Source organism: Pan troglodytes, chromosome 9 (assembly GCF_028858775.2).
Source record: "Pan troglodytes isolate AG18354 chromosome 9, NHGRI_mPanTro3-v2.0_pri, whole genome shotgun sequence".
Classification (NCBI taxonomy): domain Eukaryota; kingdom Metazoa; phylum Chordata; class Mammalia; order Primates; family Hominidae; genus Pan; species Pan troglodytes.
The window spans coordinates 85997565-86017122 of NC_072407.2; the positions used below are offsets into that span (position 1 = coordinate 85997565).

Sequence of the window (19558 nt, forward strand, 5' to 3'; positions counted from 1 at the left end):
AGGCTAGAAACTAACTGGATTAGATCATAAGTGACAGCAAAGCTCTGTTTCTGACAAGGGCTCATTGTCTCTCTCCTCAGAGTATGGAAACTACACAGCTCATTAGATTATCAGTGAAAGAGAAATGTGGTCAGTGCTTATTAAATTGCACCTTTTGCCATTTTTAAGGTGGGCAGTGAAATGATCCAGAAAATATTACCTTCAACAACATTTTCATAGAGTGACTTTGCTAACAGAGTCTTCAGACCACGAGGAAAATTTTTAGACCATAAAGCAGAAGTTGAGGGAAAGGTAGTGGTGAGAAATGGGGAAAGAGGATACTGGGGAGAATAATAATAGTAGTTTAAAATAGTGGTAGTTCACTCAGTTTCTATTTGGTGACTGAAATATTGAAAAATTTACATAGATTTCAGTCACAGAACAGGTGGTATTATGATACTGGCAACAGAATGTAGTGATTAAAAGCACATGCTTTTGAGTCACGCATACTGAAGCTTAGACCCTGGTGCTTCCTAGCTGTGTGATTTGGGGAGACTTGTTTAACCTTGTAAGCTTTAGTTTTGACATCTGCAAAACAGGAATGATAGCAGTTACTGCTTCAAAAGGCTATTGATTAAAATGTGTTGGCCTATATAAAGTGACAGGCACAATACAGTTCTTAATGTTAGCTCTTATCACTAATACTATTGTCATCATCTGTAAGCAGGATTTCTTGGTGAAAATTTTCGCTGATCATTTTCTTATAAACATCTGTGAACTGATGAGTTTAATTAGGGTGCTGCTGATGAAGCTTCTGTGTGGTCTTTTTAAAAATTCAGAATAGTACCGGATTTGGACCAAAAAGTGCTCTTTTGTGCTGAAGTCTTCAAAATGTTTTCCACAAAAGTGAGTTTGTTTGGGTTAATTATGTGTGTGCATTATCCTATGAACTCTCAAGATAAAGGGCCTACAGCTGGAGCTGATTGTATGCAATGAGAAGGGACATTACACTGATTGGCTAGTTGCTCTTGTCATTGTTTGTCATTGTCTTTTTTATTCTTTTTTTTCTCATTTGCATCAAATATCTGCCTATAATGGTGAACACTGAGCAACTGGCCTGGTTTCAAGGAAAAAAATCATGTGAATTTGATTGAAGTGCTCTCTGTGGGGTGCACCACACAGACGGGGACATATGTGCAGCCTGGCTGTGTGTTTGCTAATAGGAAAGAGGACTGAGGCCAAGAAAGAGAGGCTGGAGGTGAGATGACTCATTCTCTCAAACAGAAGAGGGAGCACTGAATTTGAACATGATGCAGACAAAGGAAGGCAAACCAGCTGAAGAAAGAGGTGCCAGGAGACTTGCAAGGAGACATGGCAAGTTTTGTGGGAATTCAAATGTGTGTAAGCAAATATAAATGTAATAATACAAAGGTGGGAGGTGTGGGGGCATGAGAATATGATAATAAAGAGGAATGAGCAATATAGAGATGGCAAGATACTGACCTTTCCATGTTCTTGCAGGAATATCAGTATGGTGGGATGAACTGGGAGGTGATTACAGACATTAAGGTTACCTAAGGCATAGTACAAGGAAATGTGGAACTCTAGAATCATTGGTAAGAAAACTCTAAAGTTAACTTTTAAACAGGAAACAAAGTGGCTGATCATTAGGTTGTAAGATAAATTAAAAAGCAGACCAATCCAATGTAGTAATGCCAATGCTATGAAAATAAATATGCATAAACCAAGGATTAAAATCTCCATAGTACTCTGAAATTAACTATTATAATAAAATGTATTCAAAATAATAACTATTAATAAATAAAAGGCATGTTAGTAATGGTTATCTTTGGATAATAAATATTTTCTTGTTTTTCATCTTTTCAGAAATGAATATGTATGTCATAGAGCAAAATTAACTCTAAATGAGCAAGAACAAAAACTTTAAGAAAGAACAGAAGCTAAGTACAGTGGTGTCATTATGAGACACACATAGCAGCATCTCATGAGTAATGAAAATCGGAATGGGAAAAAAGAAAGTTAATTTCTCAAGGCCAATGAATAGACTTAAATTTACTAGAAATAATATTCATATGTTAAACCTTGCTGTTTCTAGAAACGAAGGCAACTTGATACAGTGAGAATAATTTTGAACATAGAATCAGATCAGATCTGGTTTTAATTCCTAGTTTCACGAATTTAAGTCGGTTAACATATTTACTACGAATTCATTTTCTTACATGTAAAATGGGAATTATACTTATTTGTAGATTTGTGTTTATGAGAAAAGAATAATACCATGAAGTTGAAAAGACTCTGTATGATATAAAGTAGCATACAAATAGAAATCAAACAGCCATAATCAGACATCATGCTTTGTTGATCCTGCTGCTGTTCAGGGCTCTTTATGTAGAAATTATCAATCCCTATATTGTGAAACACTTATTCCTACAGTGCCTCTTCCCACCTCCAAGAATGATCTTCTCAAGGGCAACTGATTAGATCATATTCATCTCTATTCCCCTAGCTGATGCAATATAAATAGTTGGCACTTAATAAGTGTTGAGGTATTAAGCTAAGTTTTAAAAAAATGATCGCAGAACACCAAAGGAAAAGCAATCAAAATTCCCTATTTTATAGAAAGAATGAAGCATTTGTGTTGCATTCTATTTTACATTTGAGTTTAGTCAGAGAGTAAAGCAATAAGAATGAAGGTCATTCAAGCAACAATACACATTTATTGGATACTCACTCTGTGCCAGGCACAGGATATAAGGATGAAAAGCTGGTACAGAATCTTAGCACCAGATCATATTAGTTTATAAGGTACACAGTCAAAGCTCCATCATTGTGATTCTATTCTTCCTTCATTAATCATTAATTCATTTCTTAACCTTTTACTCCATATAAAGAAAGAGAGCAAGCAAGAGTGATTGTTTTGATTTACTCAAATTTCTTCTCTAGCAGAGGTCACCAAAATGGACAGTATGATATGAACCCTAGGGCAATCCACTGGGTACAAGAGAAAAACATTTGCATTTCTATTAATATTAATCACATGGATATTTATATTTCTATTTCCATTTTCATATGTTTTAAAATGTAAACAATATATTAGCATAGTAATATATATGTAATTTAGAGTAGAGAAATATATTAGTGGCAACCTTTTGTGTTTTACTGATGGAGTGTGCTATTAAGATAATTTTAAAATGACAGCAACATGATACTTACAGAGCAGATTCTATAAAGAGGGCTATTACACTGAGTATAAGCAAAATAAAAAAGAGTGCAATAGGAGGTTCTAACCCTTAAATAAAATATGTCATAGCAATTACATTGTATTATAACTTATTACATTTGAGATAAATTAGAAGAGAGTTCAAGAAACAGTTGTCCAGGTTTTATCCTGTTGTTTCAGAAGTGACTTTAACCTCAGGGGACAGAATTTTGAGAGTGAACTGTTCTAAATTTTTTTTAGCCAACTGCAGGTAATTGCTAAATTATACTCTACTGGCTTGATAGAATGAGCACTACCACCAAAGTTGTCCTTAGGAGATGCAGTGGTAGCAGCAGAATGGGCTAGGATGTGGTTAGATCAAGGTAGGATGGTGGTTCTTAACCCGGCTGCACATTAAAATCATTTGGAAAACCTAAAAAAATAAAATAAAATGAAGCATGATCCGTACCCCAGAAATCCTGATTTGATTATTCAGGGTTGACTGACGACTGGGTATTCATAGTGTTCAAGAGCTTATCTTGAGATTCAAATGTGTAACCAAAATCAAGAATCAGAGATGTTGACAAAACCAGTGAAAGGAATTTAACTTCAGGACATCAAAATCTATGTCTGAATCCAATTTCACAATTTACTAGTTATGTAATATTGGAAATCCCTTTGTCTAAGTTCTAACTGAGTTCTAACTTTCCTTCTGAAAAATAAGAATAACAGTAATGACTGTCCTAACTACCTCTCAAAGATGGGGGTTAAGAATAAATGAGGTGGTGTAGGCAAAAGATCTTTTCAAGATGAAAGCAATGTGTTGTTGGTAGGAAAGAGACATGCTCAGAGAGTTACAGGTCTTGATTCTAAGATATCTAAGGTTGGTATAACCAATGAATATGCTTTAACATCCCATTCATTATTCAGATAATTTCTACATATTCGCAATGTCTTCAATTTGATTTTCTTATTGATACTTGGATGAAATCAGGCAATTTTGTAAATTTACCAAAAATAACAACAATTTCAGTCATCACAACTAATACTCATTCAGAAACTTGCATTGTTTCTACTCACATTTCCTAAAAGTATTTCATGGCTTTACTCTAGGATATTTATTTTCAAATAAAAATAAGCGATGCTCACACATAGCACATCCTAAGTATATTCCACTAAACACTAGTTTTAGGTGTTTTGTAAGTATTACTCTAAGAAGAAGGCTCCATGATAAAACAGATTTGTTAATCAAAATCAAATCACTTACTTGATGGCAGGACTTCACAGAATTTTTAATATGCTAAAATTCATTGAGAATCTTCAAGAGAATTGGGATACAAGTTGCAGAATTTAGCAAACGTATTTGGTCACAGAGTCTATTCACGTGACACAGAAAAGAGAACAATATTTTAAAGCATACTTTTGGAAATACCAATCTAATATAATGCTACTATGGTACAGAGGCCAAAATAGAAGACCAAAGATGGATGTGACTTGCCCAAGACAGATTAGGTAGAATCAGTGCTAGGTGCCTGTGACTGAAATCCAGCTTTCTCATCTGAGTCCAGTGTCTTTCCGCTCGACTTCAATGTCTCTGTTACTTTTCCTGTCACTTACTACTTCCCTTTAAGGAAAGAAAACACAAGAACTAATTCTCTGTAAAAGGTATAAAAGTTCTCTCACTGACAATTTTTTCTTCAAATGTCGAGCAGGGGTTATGGAAAGAAGAGGCTAAGATTTTAAACCTTAAATTACAATGTGCCAAGGGGCTTTGTCAACTAATAACTAATGCTGTCCCTGCAGAGAAGACAATCAAATTATCCTGGATTCAACATTTCTGGTTTATATAGAAAAAGGGGAAGAAGTTAACACTTTTCTAATATATTGGGCTATATGTATCACCTTGGAAGTGCTTAATAAAGCCAATATGTGAAATATATGAAAGAATTTAAAAATCTGTTATGCTGTTAAACTCTGACTACCACTGAAATTCAAGGCCAAGAGAATCTATTTCATCTGAGACTACAACACTAAACCACTGGTACAATCCACAAAATCCAATGTCACTGTCACTTTACCATTTAAAAAACAAAACAAAATTCTAGTGAACAATAAATTCTAAGTGACCAAGGAAATTTTTAAAAATATTATTTTGCTAAAAAGAACATATAGCATGTATTTGGGTGACCCATTAAACATCAGAGTGGTCTGATATTATGGGTCATCTTATTTAAAATACCAAGAGGTTTACAAAAGGTGACAGACAGAGTAATTGTTTCTTTAAGTAGAATATTTGCAAAGGTCACATACTATACTATTACGTGGAATTTTTAAAGTAGGAAATAAAATTGTAAGGAATATAAAGAAGTTTTGTAATAAGTATAATCTATTTACAGAAGATAAATGAATATGTGATAAAATTTACTGGAAGAGAGAGAAAAGGTCTAAAACATCCTAAAAAACTGAGAAGTGGAGAAGTGGAAAGACATAGCTCTTTCAAACATATGTGGAAGAGGAATTAGTCTTCACCTTTTTGTTTTCAAGTGACAGAGCTATGAATAAAGGGGGACATTTACAGGAAAATATATTTTAACAGAATTTTAAGGAAAACATTTTAATGATACTTATTACCTAATAAATAGCTTTCGGGAGGTATTATCCATCCTTAAAGGAGGTTCTATGAGAGGTCAGAGACTGCTTCACATGCTTGCTTTTCTGATGCACCAAGCAAGAGTTGATAAAAGATGACCTTTAAGATACATACGTTAAATTCTGAGATATAAGAAGAATTTCAGGGAGAAAAAGTACCCAATATGGATGGTATGATTCAGGTGGTGCCCAACATTATAGCTATTTTACTTGAGAAACTAAAAGAGTTATTGTTATTACTAACTCTTTAAAAAATGACTGTGCTCTCAGTAGAGGGCAGTTGCTACGAGACTTCCTGAATTGTGAGTATTCAGCCATGAAAGTCTAAAGAAATTAATGGAGTTTTATTTTAGACCAGTTTACTTACAGAACTCTGAGTGAATAATATATGGTGGAATTTTTCCTAAGAAGTGTCAGAAGGAAGTGGTGCAAATTGCTTTAGAAAGAATAGCATATTTAGAGAAAAATATGCAGAGTGTGGTACAGCTGGTACATCATAGAATCTAAATCATTTGTCCTTCCTTTGTGGGAGGAGAGTAGAAGAGGGGGAAGATACAAAGAATATGAATGTAGGGTAGTAAAGAGAAGAGGAGGTAGAAAGGCATGACAGAAGGAGAGCATTAATAAATATTTTTGGGTTGAAGGAAGATAATTGGTCTTTTAGGGTCGCTTCAGTGATTTTGTCTTTATTCTCCTTTTCAGGGTTATTTTGCTTGCAAAGTATAAAATGAATCATTTTCTTTCATTTCCAGTTTCAACTTGGAAGTACTAATTCTGTCTTCCTTACATAAGAGAGGAGAGACCTATTACTGCTGAAGTTTCTTTAAAAAAAAACTATGCTTTAAAACTCAAAACAATTAAGGATTATGTCACAGCTATTTTCGAAATCATTTTTTTTGAGAGTTCATCTTGACTTCTATTACACACTAGACATATATGAACTAACCAGAGATGTGAATGATTCTCTGTACTCTTAAAATCACAGGAAATATATTTCCACCTCCCCCTTTTTTTCTGATATTGGAGCAGCATTTCAGATTTTGGAGATTAGCTTAAGGCAAAGTAAAAGTCATGGAAGGCAGTGTATACATAACATTAATTATGAAGCTACTTTTCAGAAGCTAGTAGTAACTTGCTTAGTAATAAGCAAAAGGTTGTGCAGCGTTCACAATGCTGGTATTAATTAGCTACATATTTTGAACATCTACTGTTACTGGATACCAAAGAAAGTGAGTTATTTAAGAATCTTCCATTCTTGTTATAAGCTTCCTATGATCCAGTAACTTCTCAAAGGCTTTGCAAAAAGCATAAGTCCTTGCTTTTTGAGAATTTTTTTTGTGCACCCAAGAAATGTAAATGCAACCATCACTGCTTCTTGTGCAGGTGTGTGCTTTAACAATCAGGGCTGCTTTTGGCATCAAGAGTATGAGCTATTAAGAGTTTCTAAAAATACTGACCTAACTAGTCAGTTGCCTCCACCTTATATACTATTCAGGCAAGTCTTCGAAAAATTACACTACTGTATTCCTAGTCCAAAATAAGGTAGGCATGAATATATTCAACCTTGTTTGCACATACACCAAGGAAGAATTTAAATTTTTGCCCTTAAGTAGTTTTGTGTTAGGCGGGAGGAAAAACATATTCAATTTTGAGGTGGGTAATCAACAGGAATGAGAAAAATACAAGAGAGTCTAAGATCTAACCTTTGTCCGCCTTTCTAGGCTTATGTCTTAATACTCCCGAAGTGGCACAAGCTAGGTTATTTCTAGTTCTTAACAGACTACTTTGCTTTTGCACAATGCTCTCAAGTTCAGCTTAAGCAATGCTCCTCTGGAAGTTCACACCCTAACTCAACTGTCACTCTTCTTTGTTTTCTTCTAGAATCCTGGGATTATCTGAACAATAAATGCCATCACATTCTACTTTTAATACATACTTCATCTCTTTCACCTAGTGCACTATGAATTACTGTGTGCCTATCTTTCTGTTTTCAGTGATGATATACTGAAAGAATGGTGTAGGAATAGAAATATTCTATTTACCAGTGCTAAGTCTTTTTCACAAAACCAGGCAGAGGTCTGCTCATTTTTACTCTGTAAACTTGGAAAAGTTAATTTATTCAATCTCTATTTTGTCCTAACTAGACTGATCATTATATCTACGATGAATATCAACAAAATGGTAATAAAAATAGTGTAGTGCCTGGAAAATCCTTTGACAGAATTATTTGGAGCAAGTTTTTTTTAAAATTTGGAAATAAAACAAAAAATTTAAACAAAACTTCAAGAAATAAGCACGTAGCATTTACCATGATTGTACAATAGCAGCGGATGAAGAAATACCAGAAGAGCTGCCTGCAACCAAACTCATATGGAACCATGAGTCAAAGGTCAAACCAGTAACTATCTAAGACAGTCATTACTTGAGAACGAAACGGTCTTCATTTTTCAACTTAGCACTATGTAGAATATGGTTATCACAATTTATTCTATTCCCAAGACAACATTTCAAGCAATAAAATTTATATTCCAGAAAGAAGTTGTTCAGGTCTTATACCTAATGACAACCTTTGTTGTCCAGAAGATAGAACAACATCATAAGAACAAACTTTTACATCAAAAACAAACAAGCAAACAAACAAACCAACAAAAATTCAGAATTGCTTGAGAATGAAAGTGGTAGTGGCTTCAGGTGGTAAAGCAGCCCACAACTCTTAACTTTAACTTTGACTGAAGTCATTAATGGTATATTTTTTGCCCATCCAGTTTTCTCAAGACAAAGTTCCTTCCTGAATAGCAGCTACTGCCTGAGACACAGTAGGTGGGCAGCATGTACTTATTTAAAAAGTAATTAATGAATGACAATAATGAATAAAGGAGGAAAGGAAAGAACTGACTGACAAATTCAAGGAAACTAATGAAACCATGTTGCACAAGAGGCAGTATAGCTTGGTGGTAATGAGTGGTGCTAGCCAGATTGCCTCAATTTGAAACCCAGTTTTGTCCATTATTAAACATATGACTATGGGCAAGTCAGAAAACCTGTCTACATCTCAATTCTTTTTTGCTTATATAAAATGTACTGCTGTTAGAAATATGTTACAGTACAAAAAAGTCCTTTATAAAAGAACATGGAACTTAGTAAATGCCAGGTCAATGTTAGCTATCAAGATTATTACAAAGATCTTATCTAACACAAAGCTTATTGAACACAAAGGTCATTGGCAACTATGAAATTAGACCACTGCGATTAAACACAGCTCTCTAAAGCTGAGGGAAGTAGGCAAATAAATATAAAATTCGGAGGTTCAACCTCCAAAACTTGCACAGGTCATAAAAATTAATTTTCTGTTGAGATTGGGGGTTGATCCTCCCCAGACACTTCTCACAAAATTGTTGGAGATAATGGCTCCTTGCAGACAGATTAGAAGTCCTGTTTTACAAGGGTAGACATGTGACTAGACAGATACGCTAATCTTACTTGAGAGCTACCTACTATTAATTTACAATATTCGATTATTATCCTGTAGATTTTGGCATACAACAGTAAATGGACATAAGGCAGTTTTATTAACACAGTCCCAAATGCTTTGTTGCTTATAATCGTCTTAATTTTGCTTTAGGTTATCATATAACTCCATGGTTCAGAAAGACTGGCTGTGTGTCAATGTCAATCACTGCCTAGGACTACTGAAGCATGTGAGAAGCTGGCAAATGAAATAGCTATAACCCTGTCTAAGGGGAGGAAAGGAAGAGATCCATTTACACATGTAGCAGAACTCAGATTATAAATTCTTGGAAGTCAGGAGCTGTGTCTATACTGGTTGCACAAAGGACTGTGGAAATACGCTTATCAGTAAGCCAGGGTGTTGTTTCTATTGTTATGCAAACCCCACCTCTCCAGCAGTCTATAAATAGTAATTGCTCTCCCTAATAGGAGACACATTATGTTGGAAGAACAACAGATAATCTCTATGCCATGTGTATCTAAGAAAATTAATGAAAATTTAGATTTGTTTTGAAAATGTCAACAAAATAGATACATTGTACATGTACTTTTGAAATCTCTTACTCATAAATCTGCTGTCTCTTCTTTTCAATTTTTGTCCAAGTTCTAAATTGTGGACCCCTCACAAAATCATATGTTGAAGCCCTAACCTCCCTGTGACTGTATTTGAGGATAGGCTCTATAGGAGATAATTAAGGTTAAATGAGTTAAAGATGGTGCCGTGATCCAATAGGACTGGGCCTTATAAGAGGTGGCTTTATAAGAAGAGAAAGAGAGAGACAGATCTCTCTCTGCATAAACACCCAGGAAAGGCCATGTGAGGACACAGTGAGAAGGGGGCCACCTGCAAGTCAGGAAGAGAGCCCTCACCAGAAACCTAATCGGTTGGAACCTTGGACTTTGTAGTCTCCAGAATTGTGAGAAAATAGATTTCTGCCATTTTAAGCCACCCACCCTGTGGTATTTTGTGATGGCAGCCTGAACTGACAAAGACAGTCATACACTGGAAAACAAGAGCTTTATAAATATACACACAGTTTTGCTGGAGTCACACTCACCATTAGTAGTCTATCTCCTACTTGCAACCTTCCATCTTTTTGTGCAGCTCCTCCATCTATAATTTTAGTTACATAAATGCTGTTGTCTCCAGGAATGTGTTGGTTCCCCACACCTCCTGCAATACTGAAGCCTAAACCTATAAGAAAGGAACAGAAAACGGAAAGCCTTGTTTTGTTGTTGTAGTTGTTTTTAGAAAATGCAGTTAGCCACATTTTAACAGTTTTTAAAAATGAATCCTCAACTTATTGTAACAGCAATAAATAACACTAAAAATTGTATTTCAATCTCGTTTGTTATTTAAATATTTGAAGAATTGTTAATGCAAATGAGGCAAAGATTTTGAAGTCAACCCCATGTGAGTAGTTTTGTTCTATTTCCAGACTGTATGCCTAACTGCTGTTCCTCAGCTATCCTGTTTATAAGGGTGACTGGCCAGAGCAGGGATCAGGTGAAGGGTGTGGAGGAATCCTAGGTGAGCCAGGAAAAAGACAAGTATAGTCCTGCTCATTGTTGACTCTATGGGCTCATCTTCATTGCTGTTGTTACTCTAGCATAGAGAACAGAAGTACTGCCAATCACTTGGGCAGAAACCTGGATACTCTTGATATTTCCAGATGAGAAATAGAATTGCTCAAAAATTGCACAAATTCTGAGGCAAGAGCCATGAATAAGTTACACTGTTTATATACATGTAATAATTTCAGAGAGAAGATAAGGAAAAGAAGCTAGATGCTTGCCTTTCATGTTTTGTTCTCTTGCCACCTTGTCATATTTTATATTTCCTAGCATTTATTGTTATTAACTGATTAACTAATTGTGAGACTAGTCACACAAAAAAGTGAATTATTCCAGTATACAGTCTAAAAAATTAAAAATATTCCTTAAAAATATTCTATTGGAAAATAAAGAATAAAAAGAATGTTAAATAATTAATTAATTAATTAATTTAATTTTTGAGATAGTCTCGCTCTGTCGCCCAGGCTGGAGTGCAGTGGTATGATCTTAGCTCGCTGCAACCTCTGCCTCCCGGCTTCAAGCGGTTCTCCTGCCTCAGCCTGCTGAGTAGCTGGGATAACAGGCACACGCCACCACGTCTGACTACTTTTTTTAATTTTTAGTAGACACTAAAAATGTTGGCCAGGCTGGTCTTGAACTCCTGACCTCAGGTGATCCACCTAACTTGGCCTCCCAAAGTGCTGGGATTACAGGCATGAGCCACCACGTCCAGCCAAAAACTTTAAAATGTATACTTAGGCTATATTATTTTTATAACATGGCAGAATATCAAATCATTTTAAACATGGCGATTGTCTCTTTTAAGAGATGATTTTCACTGTACTATGGCTTATACAATCTTAACTTATATTAAACTATGAAGCAATAACAAGAATAGAGGACAGTCATGCACTGCATAACAATGTTTTGATCAGTGATAGAGTACACATACGATGATGGGCCCAAAAGATTATAATGGAGCTGAGAAATGGCTATTGCCAAGTGACATCATAGTCATTGTAACATCATAGCATAATGATTACTCATGTGTTTGTGGTGATGCAGTGTAAATGAACCTACTGCATTTCTAGTCACATATATAAAAGTATAGCATATACAATTGTAAACAATAAATAATACTTGATAATGATAATAAATAACTATGTTCCTGGTTTATGTATTTACTACACTATGCTTTTTATTGTTATATTTGAGTGTACCCCTCTCCTTATTAAAAAAAAAGTTAATTGTAGAAAAGCCTCAAGCAACTCTTTCAGGAGGTATCCTACAAGAAGGCATTATTATTACAGGAGATGACAGATGCATGCTGTAACGTTTTACATGTTATTGCTCCCGAACATCTTCCAGTTGGACAAGATGTGAAGGTAGAAGACAATGATACTGATGACCCTGACCCTGGGTAGGCCTAGGCTAATGTGTGTGTTTGTGTCTTCATTTTTAACAAAAAGTTTAACATGTAAAAAAAAAAAAAAAGAAAGAAAAGCTTATAGAATAAGAATAAAGAAAATACTTTGTATAGCTGTACTTGTTTTAAGCTAAGTGTTATTACAAAAGAGTCAAAAAGTTCATAAAGTAAAAAAGTTACAGTAAGCTAAGGTTAATTATTGAAACTTTTTAAAAATAAATTTAATCTAGCCTAAGTGTACAGTGTTCTTCAAGTCTACAGTAGTGTACAATAATGTACTAGGACTTCGCATTTACTCATTACTCATTCACTGATTTACCCAGAGCAATTTCCAGTCCTATAGGTTCCACTCATGCTAAATGCCCTGTACAGATGTGCCGTTGTTTATCTTTTATTTTTTACTGTACTTTTTCTATGTTTAGATATGTTAAGCTACACAAATAGTTATTGTTGTTTTGCAATTGCCTACAGTACGCAGTATAGTAACATGGTATACAGGTTTGTATCCAAGGAACAACAGGCTATACTACATAGCCTAGGCTTGTAGTAGTCTATTCTATTTCAGTTTGCTAAGTACGCTCTATTATGTTCCCATAACAATGATGACATTGTCTAATGATGTATTTCTCAGAATGCATGCCCATTGTTAAATGACACATGAATGTATTTTAAAAAGTTATTATGAGATCATTTTAAAGGAATAATTAATAGACTCTTTAAACGTATAAGAATTTTTAAAAATCCCTTTCAGAATATGTTTGAATGCTCATTCAGTACAATACTTGCAGCATACATTTTCATTGCATTTTACAATCATAAGATAATTAACATGCAAATTACTCAAGAAGACAGATATTAATCAAGGGCCTTTTGACTAAAGACATAATTTCTATAGCTTACTTGGCTTAAGACTTTTTTAGAAAAACCACACACCTAGTAAAATAATAAAGCTATCATTAAAATATTTGGCATTTTATACAACAATAATAAAAAATACTTAAAAATATTAACTCTACTTCACTATACTTTTATTGAATAAATATTGGGTAAGGTTATGCACTCTTAAGATAGCATAAATAGTTAATTGAAAAATGATGGCATAGTAAATTATAAAGCAACATCTCTGGAATTATATTTGAAATGCAATGATCGTTAAATTAACCATAATAGTTGTTAAAAATAAATGGAAAATTGATTTAAATTGATAGGGCAATTAAAGCAAGTGTTATCTAATTTCCTTGTGATGTGAGTAATTATTTTTATTGATGCTTTGCCACCCCATGGAACAATGAATATATTTGTTTGCCTCAGATTTACAATTTGTTTATTAAGCAAATGATGACCAAAGAGTAAAATACCCCAAACTGGCTTTTCCTATAAAATTTAAAATACATATCAGCTCATGTTTCCCAAAACTGTTACTTTATTATACATGAAAATAGGGAAGTTTTAAAAAATGTATTTACAAAAGTTTCTTAGCCACGTGCTACGGTCAATCTACCACATTTATAAAAGTACAGAGGTTATTCCAAACTCTGAAAAGAGAAGGTTAAAACAAATTCAGAGACTCCAATTTACATCCACTATGCCAGCAGTAAATGCCACGGTCTTAGCTACAAGAAGAGCTGTAGAAATAAATTACCACCATAAAAACGGGTAAGTTCAACAAACAGAGCAAGTATGTAGTTGACATTTGAAGTTGAAGACTGCACAAAGACAATGAAAGCACTACGGATACTGTAGATAGACAGATAGATAGATAGATAGATAGATAGATAGATAGATAGATAGATAGATAAAAATCGAGTAACATTTTTTCTTGAGATTAGGTTTATGTGCTTCTTTTTAACTAGTGACTCTATTCAAGGTGAAGCAAGGTATTTTTAGTAAATGTTCCTCTCAGAGCCAGAGCATGTTTCTGAATGTACACAACTAGTAATTTTTCCAATTTCCTTTACTTTGACATAACACGCATGTGTTTAAAAACAATTAAAATTTATTTAACACTTAATCATATTCTAAATATTCAATTCAGATGATGAATAAATCTGTAGTTTATGTCTACATTGAGAATTTATGTTTATTTACAGGTGGAAATATCTATCTGTGCTATAAGATTGCATCTATCCTCATTCATTTATTCATTCACACATCCATTCTTTCAATAAGCATCTCCTGAGTACATACTGTGCGTTGTATTACCTGCTGCTATCGAGCACGGCCAAAGTAAATGTAAAGAATTTTTTTTCCATTTTTAATTTTTAGTTGTTATGGATACATAATATATGTAAATAGGGTGCACATGATAATTTGATACAAGTATACAATGTGTAATGATCAAATCAGGATAATTGGGATATCCATTACCTTAAACATTTATCATTTCTTAGTGTTAGGAACATTTTAATTCTACTCTTAGTTATTTTGAAATACACAATACATTATTAACTATAGCCACCCTATTGCACTACTGAACACTAGAAAGATCTATTTCTTTTATCTAACTGTATTTTTTATCCATTGACCAGAAACACTGTAATAATAATGACCCAAAAGTGAGTTCATATGAGTGAGTGTAGTTGAAACATGTCTGAAGCAATGTTCTAAACCCAGATAATGCAAGCAATTTTTGGATAGCTATTCTATGAAGACAAATGTGGGCTAGTACCACTGAGCAATAAGACCAAACACAAATTACCTGGGTTTTTCTTGCATAGACTCTGTTAAAGCAGGGGCAGGCTGTCTACCTTATAAGACCTAGACTGGCTAAGGCATGCCATGACTAATGCCCCTGTCCCCCATCCCTGTTATTAATCTCACATGTCTTCCCTTCATTAGCTAATTTTTCCCTCCTTCATTCCACTCAAAACACACTTGCATCCTTGACGTTTCTTTTTTTTTTTTTATTTTTTTGCCTTTAACTTTTAAGTTCTGGGGTACATATGCAATATGTCCAGGTTTGTCACATTGGTAAATGTGTGCCCTGGTAGCTTGCTGCAAAGATCAACCCATCAATGTGATATTAAGCCCAGCATCCATTAGCTATTCTTCCTGATGCTCTTCTTCCCTGCTTCCCTCCCCTTGACAAGCCCTAGTGTGTGTTGTTTTCCTCCATGTGTCCATGTGTTCTCATCATTCAGCTCCCAGTTACAAGTGAGAACATGTGGTGTTTGGTTTTCTGTTCCTGTGTTACTTTGCTGAGAATGATGGCTTCCAGCTCCATCCATGTCCCTGTAGAGGACATGATCTCATTCCTTTTTATGGCTACATAGTATTCCATGGTGTATATGAACCACATTTTCTACATCCAGTCTATCATTGATTGGCATTTAGGTTGATTCCATGTCTTTGCTATTGGGAATAGTGTTGCAATGAAAATACATGTGTATTTATCTTTATAATAGAATGATATATATTCCTTTGGATATATACCCAGTGATGGGATTGCTAGGTTGAATTTTTTTCCTCTAGGTCTTTGAGGAATTGCCACACTCTCTTCCACAATGATTGAACAAATTTATATTCCCATCAACAGTGTAAAAGCATTCCTTTTTCTCCACAACCTCACCAGTGTCTGTTGTTTTTTTGACTTTTTTTTTAAACCAATAGATTTTTTTATTTTATTTTATTATTATTATACTTTAAGTTTCAGGGTACATGTGCACAATGTGGAGGTTAGTTACACATGTATACATGTGACATGTTGGTGTGCTGCACCCATTAACTAGTCATTTAGCATTAGGTAGATCTCCTAAAGCTATCCCTCCCCCCTCCCCCCACCCCACAACAGTCCCCAGAGTGTGATGTTCCCCTTCCTGTGTCCATGTGTTCTCATTGTTCAATTCCCACCTATGAGTGAGAATATGCGGCATTTGGTTTTTTGTTCTTGCAATAGTTTACTGAGAATGATGATTTCCAATTTCATCCATGTCCCTACAAAGGACAAGAACTCATCATTTTTTATGGCTGCATAGTATTCCATGGTGTATATGTGCCACATTTTCTTAATCCAGTCTATCATTGTTGGACATTTGGGTTGGTTCCAAGTCTTTGCTATTGTGAATAGTGCCGCAATAAACATACGTGTGCATGTGTCTTTATAGCAGCATGATTTATAGTCCTTTGGGTATATACCCAGTAATGGGATGGCTGGGTCAAATGGTATTTCTAGTTCTAGATCCCTGAGGAATCGCCACACTGACTTCCACAATGGTTGAACTAGTTTACACTCCCACCAACAGTGTAAAAGTGTTCCTATTTCTCCACATCCTCTCCAGCACCTGTTGTTTCCTGACTTTTTAATGATCGTCATTCTAACTGGTGTGAGATGGTATCTCATTGTGGTTTTTGTTTGCATTTCTCTGATGGCCAGTGATGGTGAGCATTTTTTCATGTGTTTTTGGGCTGCATAAATGTCTTCTTCTGAGAATTGTCTGTTCATGTCCTTTGCCCACTTTTTGATGGGGTTGTTTGTCTTTTTCTTGTAAATTTGTTTGAGTTCATTGTAGATTCTGGATATTAGCCCTCTGTCAGATAAGTAGGTTGCGAAAATTTTCTCCCATTTTGTAGGTTGCCTGTTCACTCTGATGGTAGTTTCTTTTGCTGTGCAGAAGCTCTTTAGTTTAATTAGATCCCATTTGTCAATTTTGGCTTTTGTTGCCATTGCTTTTGGTGTTTTAGACATGAAGTGCAGCTTACAAGGGACACGAAGGACCTCTTCAAGGAGAACTACAAACCATTGCTCAATGAAATAAAAGAGGATACAAACAAATGGAAGAACATTCCATGCTCATGGGTAGGAAGAATCAATATTGTGAAAATGGCCATACCGCCCAAGGTAATTTATAGATTCAATGCCATCCCCATCAAGCTACCAATGACTTTCTTCACAGAATTGGAAAAAACTACTTTAAAGTTAATGTGGGACCAAAAAAGAGCCCACATCGCCAAGTCAATCCTAAGCCAAAAGAACAAAGCTGGAGGCATCATGCTACCTGACTTCAAGCTATACTACAAGGCTACAGTAACCAAAACAGCATGGTACTGGTACCAAAACAGAGATATAGATCAATGGAACAGAACAGAGCCCTCAGAAATAATACCGCATATCTACAACTATCTGATCTTTGACAAACCTGAGAAAAACCAGCAATGGAGAAATGATTCCCAATTTAATAAATGGTGCTGGGAAAACTGGCTAGCCATATGTAGAAAGCTGAAACTGGATCCCTTCCTTACACCTTATACAAAAATTAATTCAAGATGGATTAAAGACTTAAACGTTAGACCTAAAACCATAAAAACCCTAGAAGAAAACCTAGGCATTACCATTCAGGACATAGGCATGGGCAAGGACTTTTTTGACTTTTTAATAATAGCCATCTCTCTGGTGTGAGGTGATATCTCATTTTGGTCTTGATTTGCAGATTTGCATTTCTCTAATGATTACTGATGTTGAGCCTTTTTTCATACATTTGTTGGCAGCATGGGTGTCTTCTTTTGAGAAGTGTGTTTATGTTCTTTGTGCACTTTTTAATGGGGTTGTTTGTTTTTTTCTTGTAAATTTGTTTAAGTTCCTTGTAGACTCTGGACATCAGACCTTTGTCAGATGAATAGATTATACAATTTTTCTCCCATTCTGTAGGTTGTCTGGAACTCTGATGATAGTTTATTTTGCTGTGCAGAAGTTCTTTAGTTTAATTAAATCCTGTTTGTCAATGTTTGCTTTCGTTGCAATTACTTTTGGCATTTTTGTTATGAATTCTTGCCTGTGCCTATGTCCTGAATGGTATTTCTCAGATTTTCTTCTAGGTTTATTATAGTTTTGGCTTTTATACTTGTCTTTAATTCATCTTGAGTTAATTTTTGTACAAGGTATAAGGAAGGGATCCAGCTTCAATTTTCTGCATGTAGCTAGCTATGGATGCCTTCAGCTTTGTTCTTTTTGCTTAGCAGGCTCTTTTTTGGTTCCATAAGAATTTTAATATAGTTTCTTCTAGTTTTGTGAAGAATGTCAATGGTAGTTTGATGGGAATAGCATTGAATGTATAAATTACTTTGGGCAGTATGGCCATTTTCATGATACTGATTCTTCCTATCCATGAGCATGGAATGTTTTTCCATTTGTTTGTGTGATCTCTGATTTCCTTGAGCAATGGTTTGTAGTTCTTGAAGAGGTCCTTCACTTCTCTTATTAGCTGTACTCTTACAGCCTTGATATTTCTAGAGTACTCCGACATAGTCATAGACTGTCAATTTAGGGTCTTTGCTACAGCTGTTCTGCTACATGGAATATGCTTCTTTCAGGGCTTTGTTCAAGTCTCAATTTCTGTAGGAGCTGGAACCTAAGCTCCCTATTTAATGCTGTCCCCTGACTATATATATTTTTTTCCTTATCCTGCTCTAGTTTTCATTTTCTCTTAGCACTTATTACCTTGTAATACACTATATAAGTCATCTACATATTTTGTTTATATGTTTTTTATGTTCTGTCTCCTTGGTGAAAACATAAGCTCTGTAATGACATGGTTTTTTGGTCTATTTTGTACTATGCAAGTAGAACAAAACCAGGTACATACTTGCCTCATAAATATGTATTAAGTGAAAGAATGAATGAACAAATGAATATAAGAGGACAAGGAAAGTCCCATGTCTCTGAGAAAGTCCCCCCTTAAAGATGAAATTAGTGGCTTTGAATGAGCAAGGGGCAGAAACAGTGAGCCATGGTAGCTGCAGTCAGTAACTGTATAAGGCATCACATTGCCTCAGGTAAACTTTGATGAGCTCTCCATCCTCAACCTGTACAGGGTTTATGGTAAGCACTGAGCAGGCAATGGGACAACAGCAGAGGCAGCTTCACTTTCTGATTCTTTCATCTTATAACTATGCAAATTTGAGTTTCCATTTCTTTGTAATAAAGGAGTAAGTATATCTATTATCTAGCAATAATAGATACTTGATAAATAAAGTGCTCTCAATAAACTGTCAGGTTGTTGGGAAAACATGACACCAACACTTTGGCATAATCTATCTGGTTTGGATGAGTTCTAGATTGCTACCAGCATTATGTGAGGGAAGCATGACTTACTTCTTAGAGGAGAAGGAGAATAATTAACAGAAGTTTAGCATTTGGACTGGGTCTTGATAGGTGAAGTTAGAACTGATAAAAGAAAATGCACATTTAAAACCAACATGTCTTCAGATTCCAGGCTGGATAAATGACT

The 19558-nt window shown here is 35.0% G+C and overlaps 1 protein-coding gene across 33 annotated transcripts in view; it reads right to left on the reverse strand.

Moving 5' to 3' along the window:
• Nucleotides 1–19558, reverse strand: part of DLG2 (discs large MAGUK scaffold protein 2) — a 2168441-nt gene that overhangs the window by 515858 nt on the left and 1633025 nt on the right. For all 33 annotated transcript variants that reach the window (XM_063783330.1, XM_063783332.1, XM_063783324.1 and 30 more), the window contains one exon: nt 10414–10550. In XM_063783330.1, coding sequence (XP_063639400.1) covers nt 10414–10550 — 137 coding nt within the window. The remainder of the gene's footprint in view (nt 1–10413; nt 10551–19558) is intronic.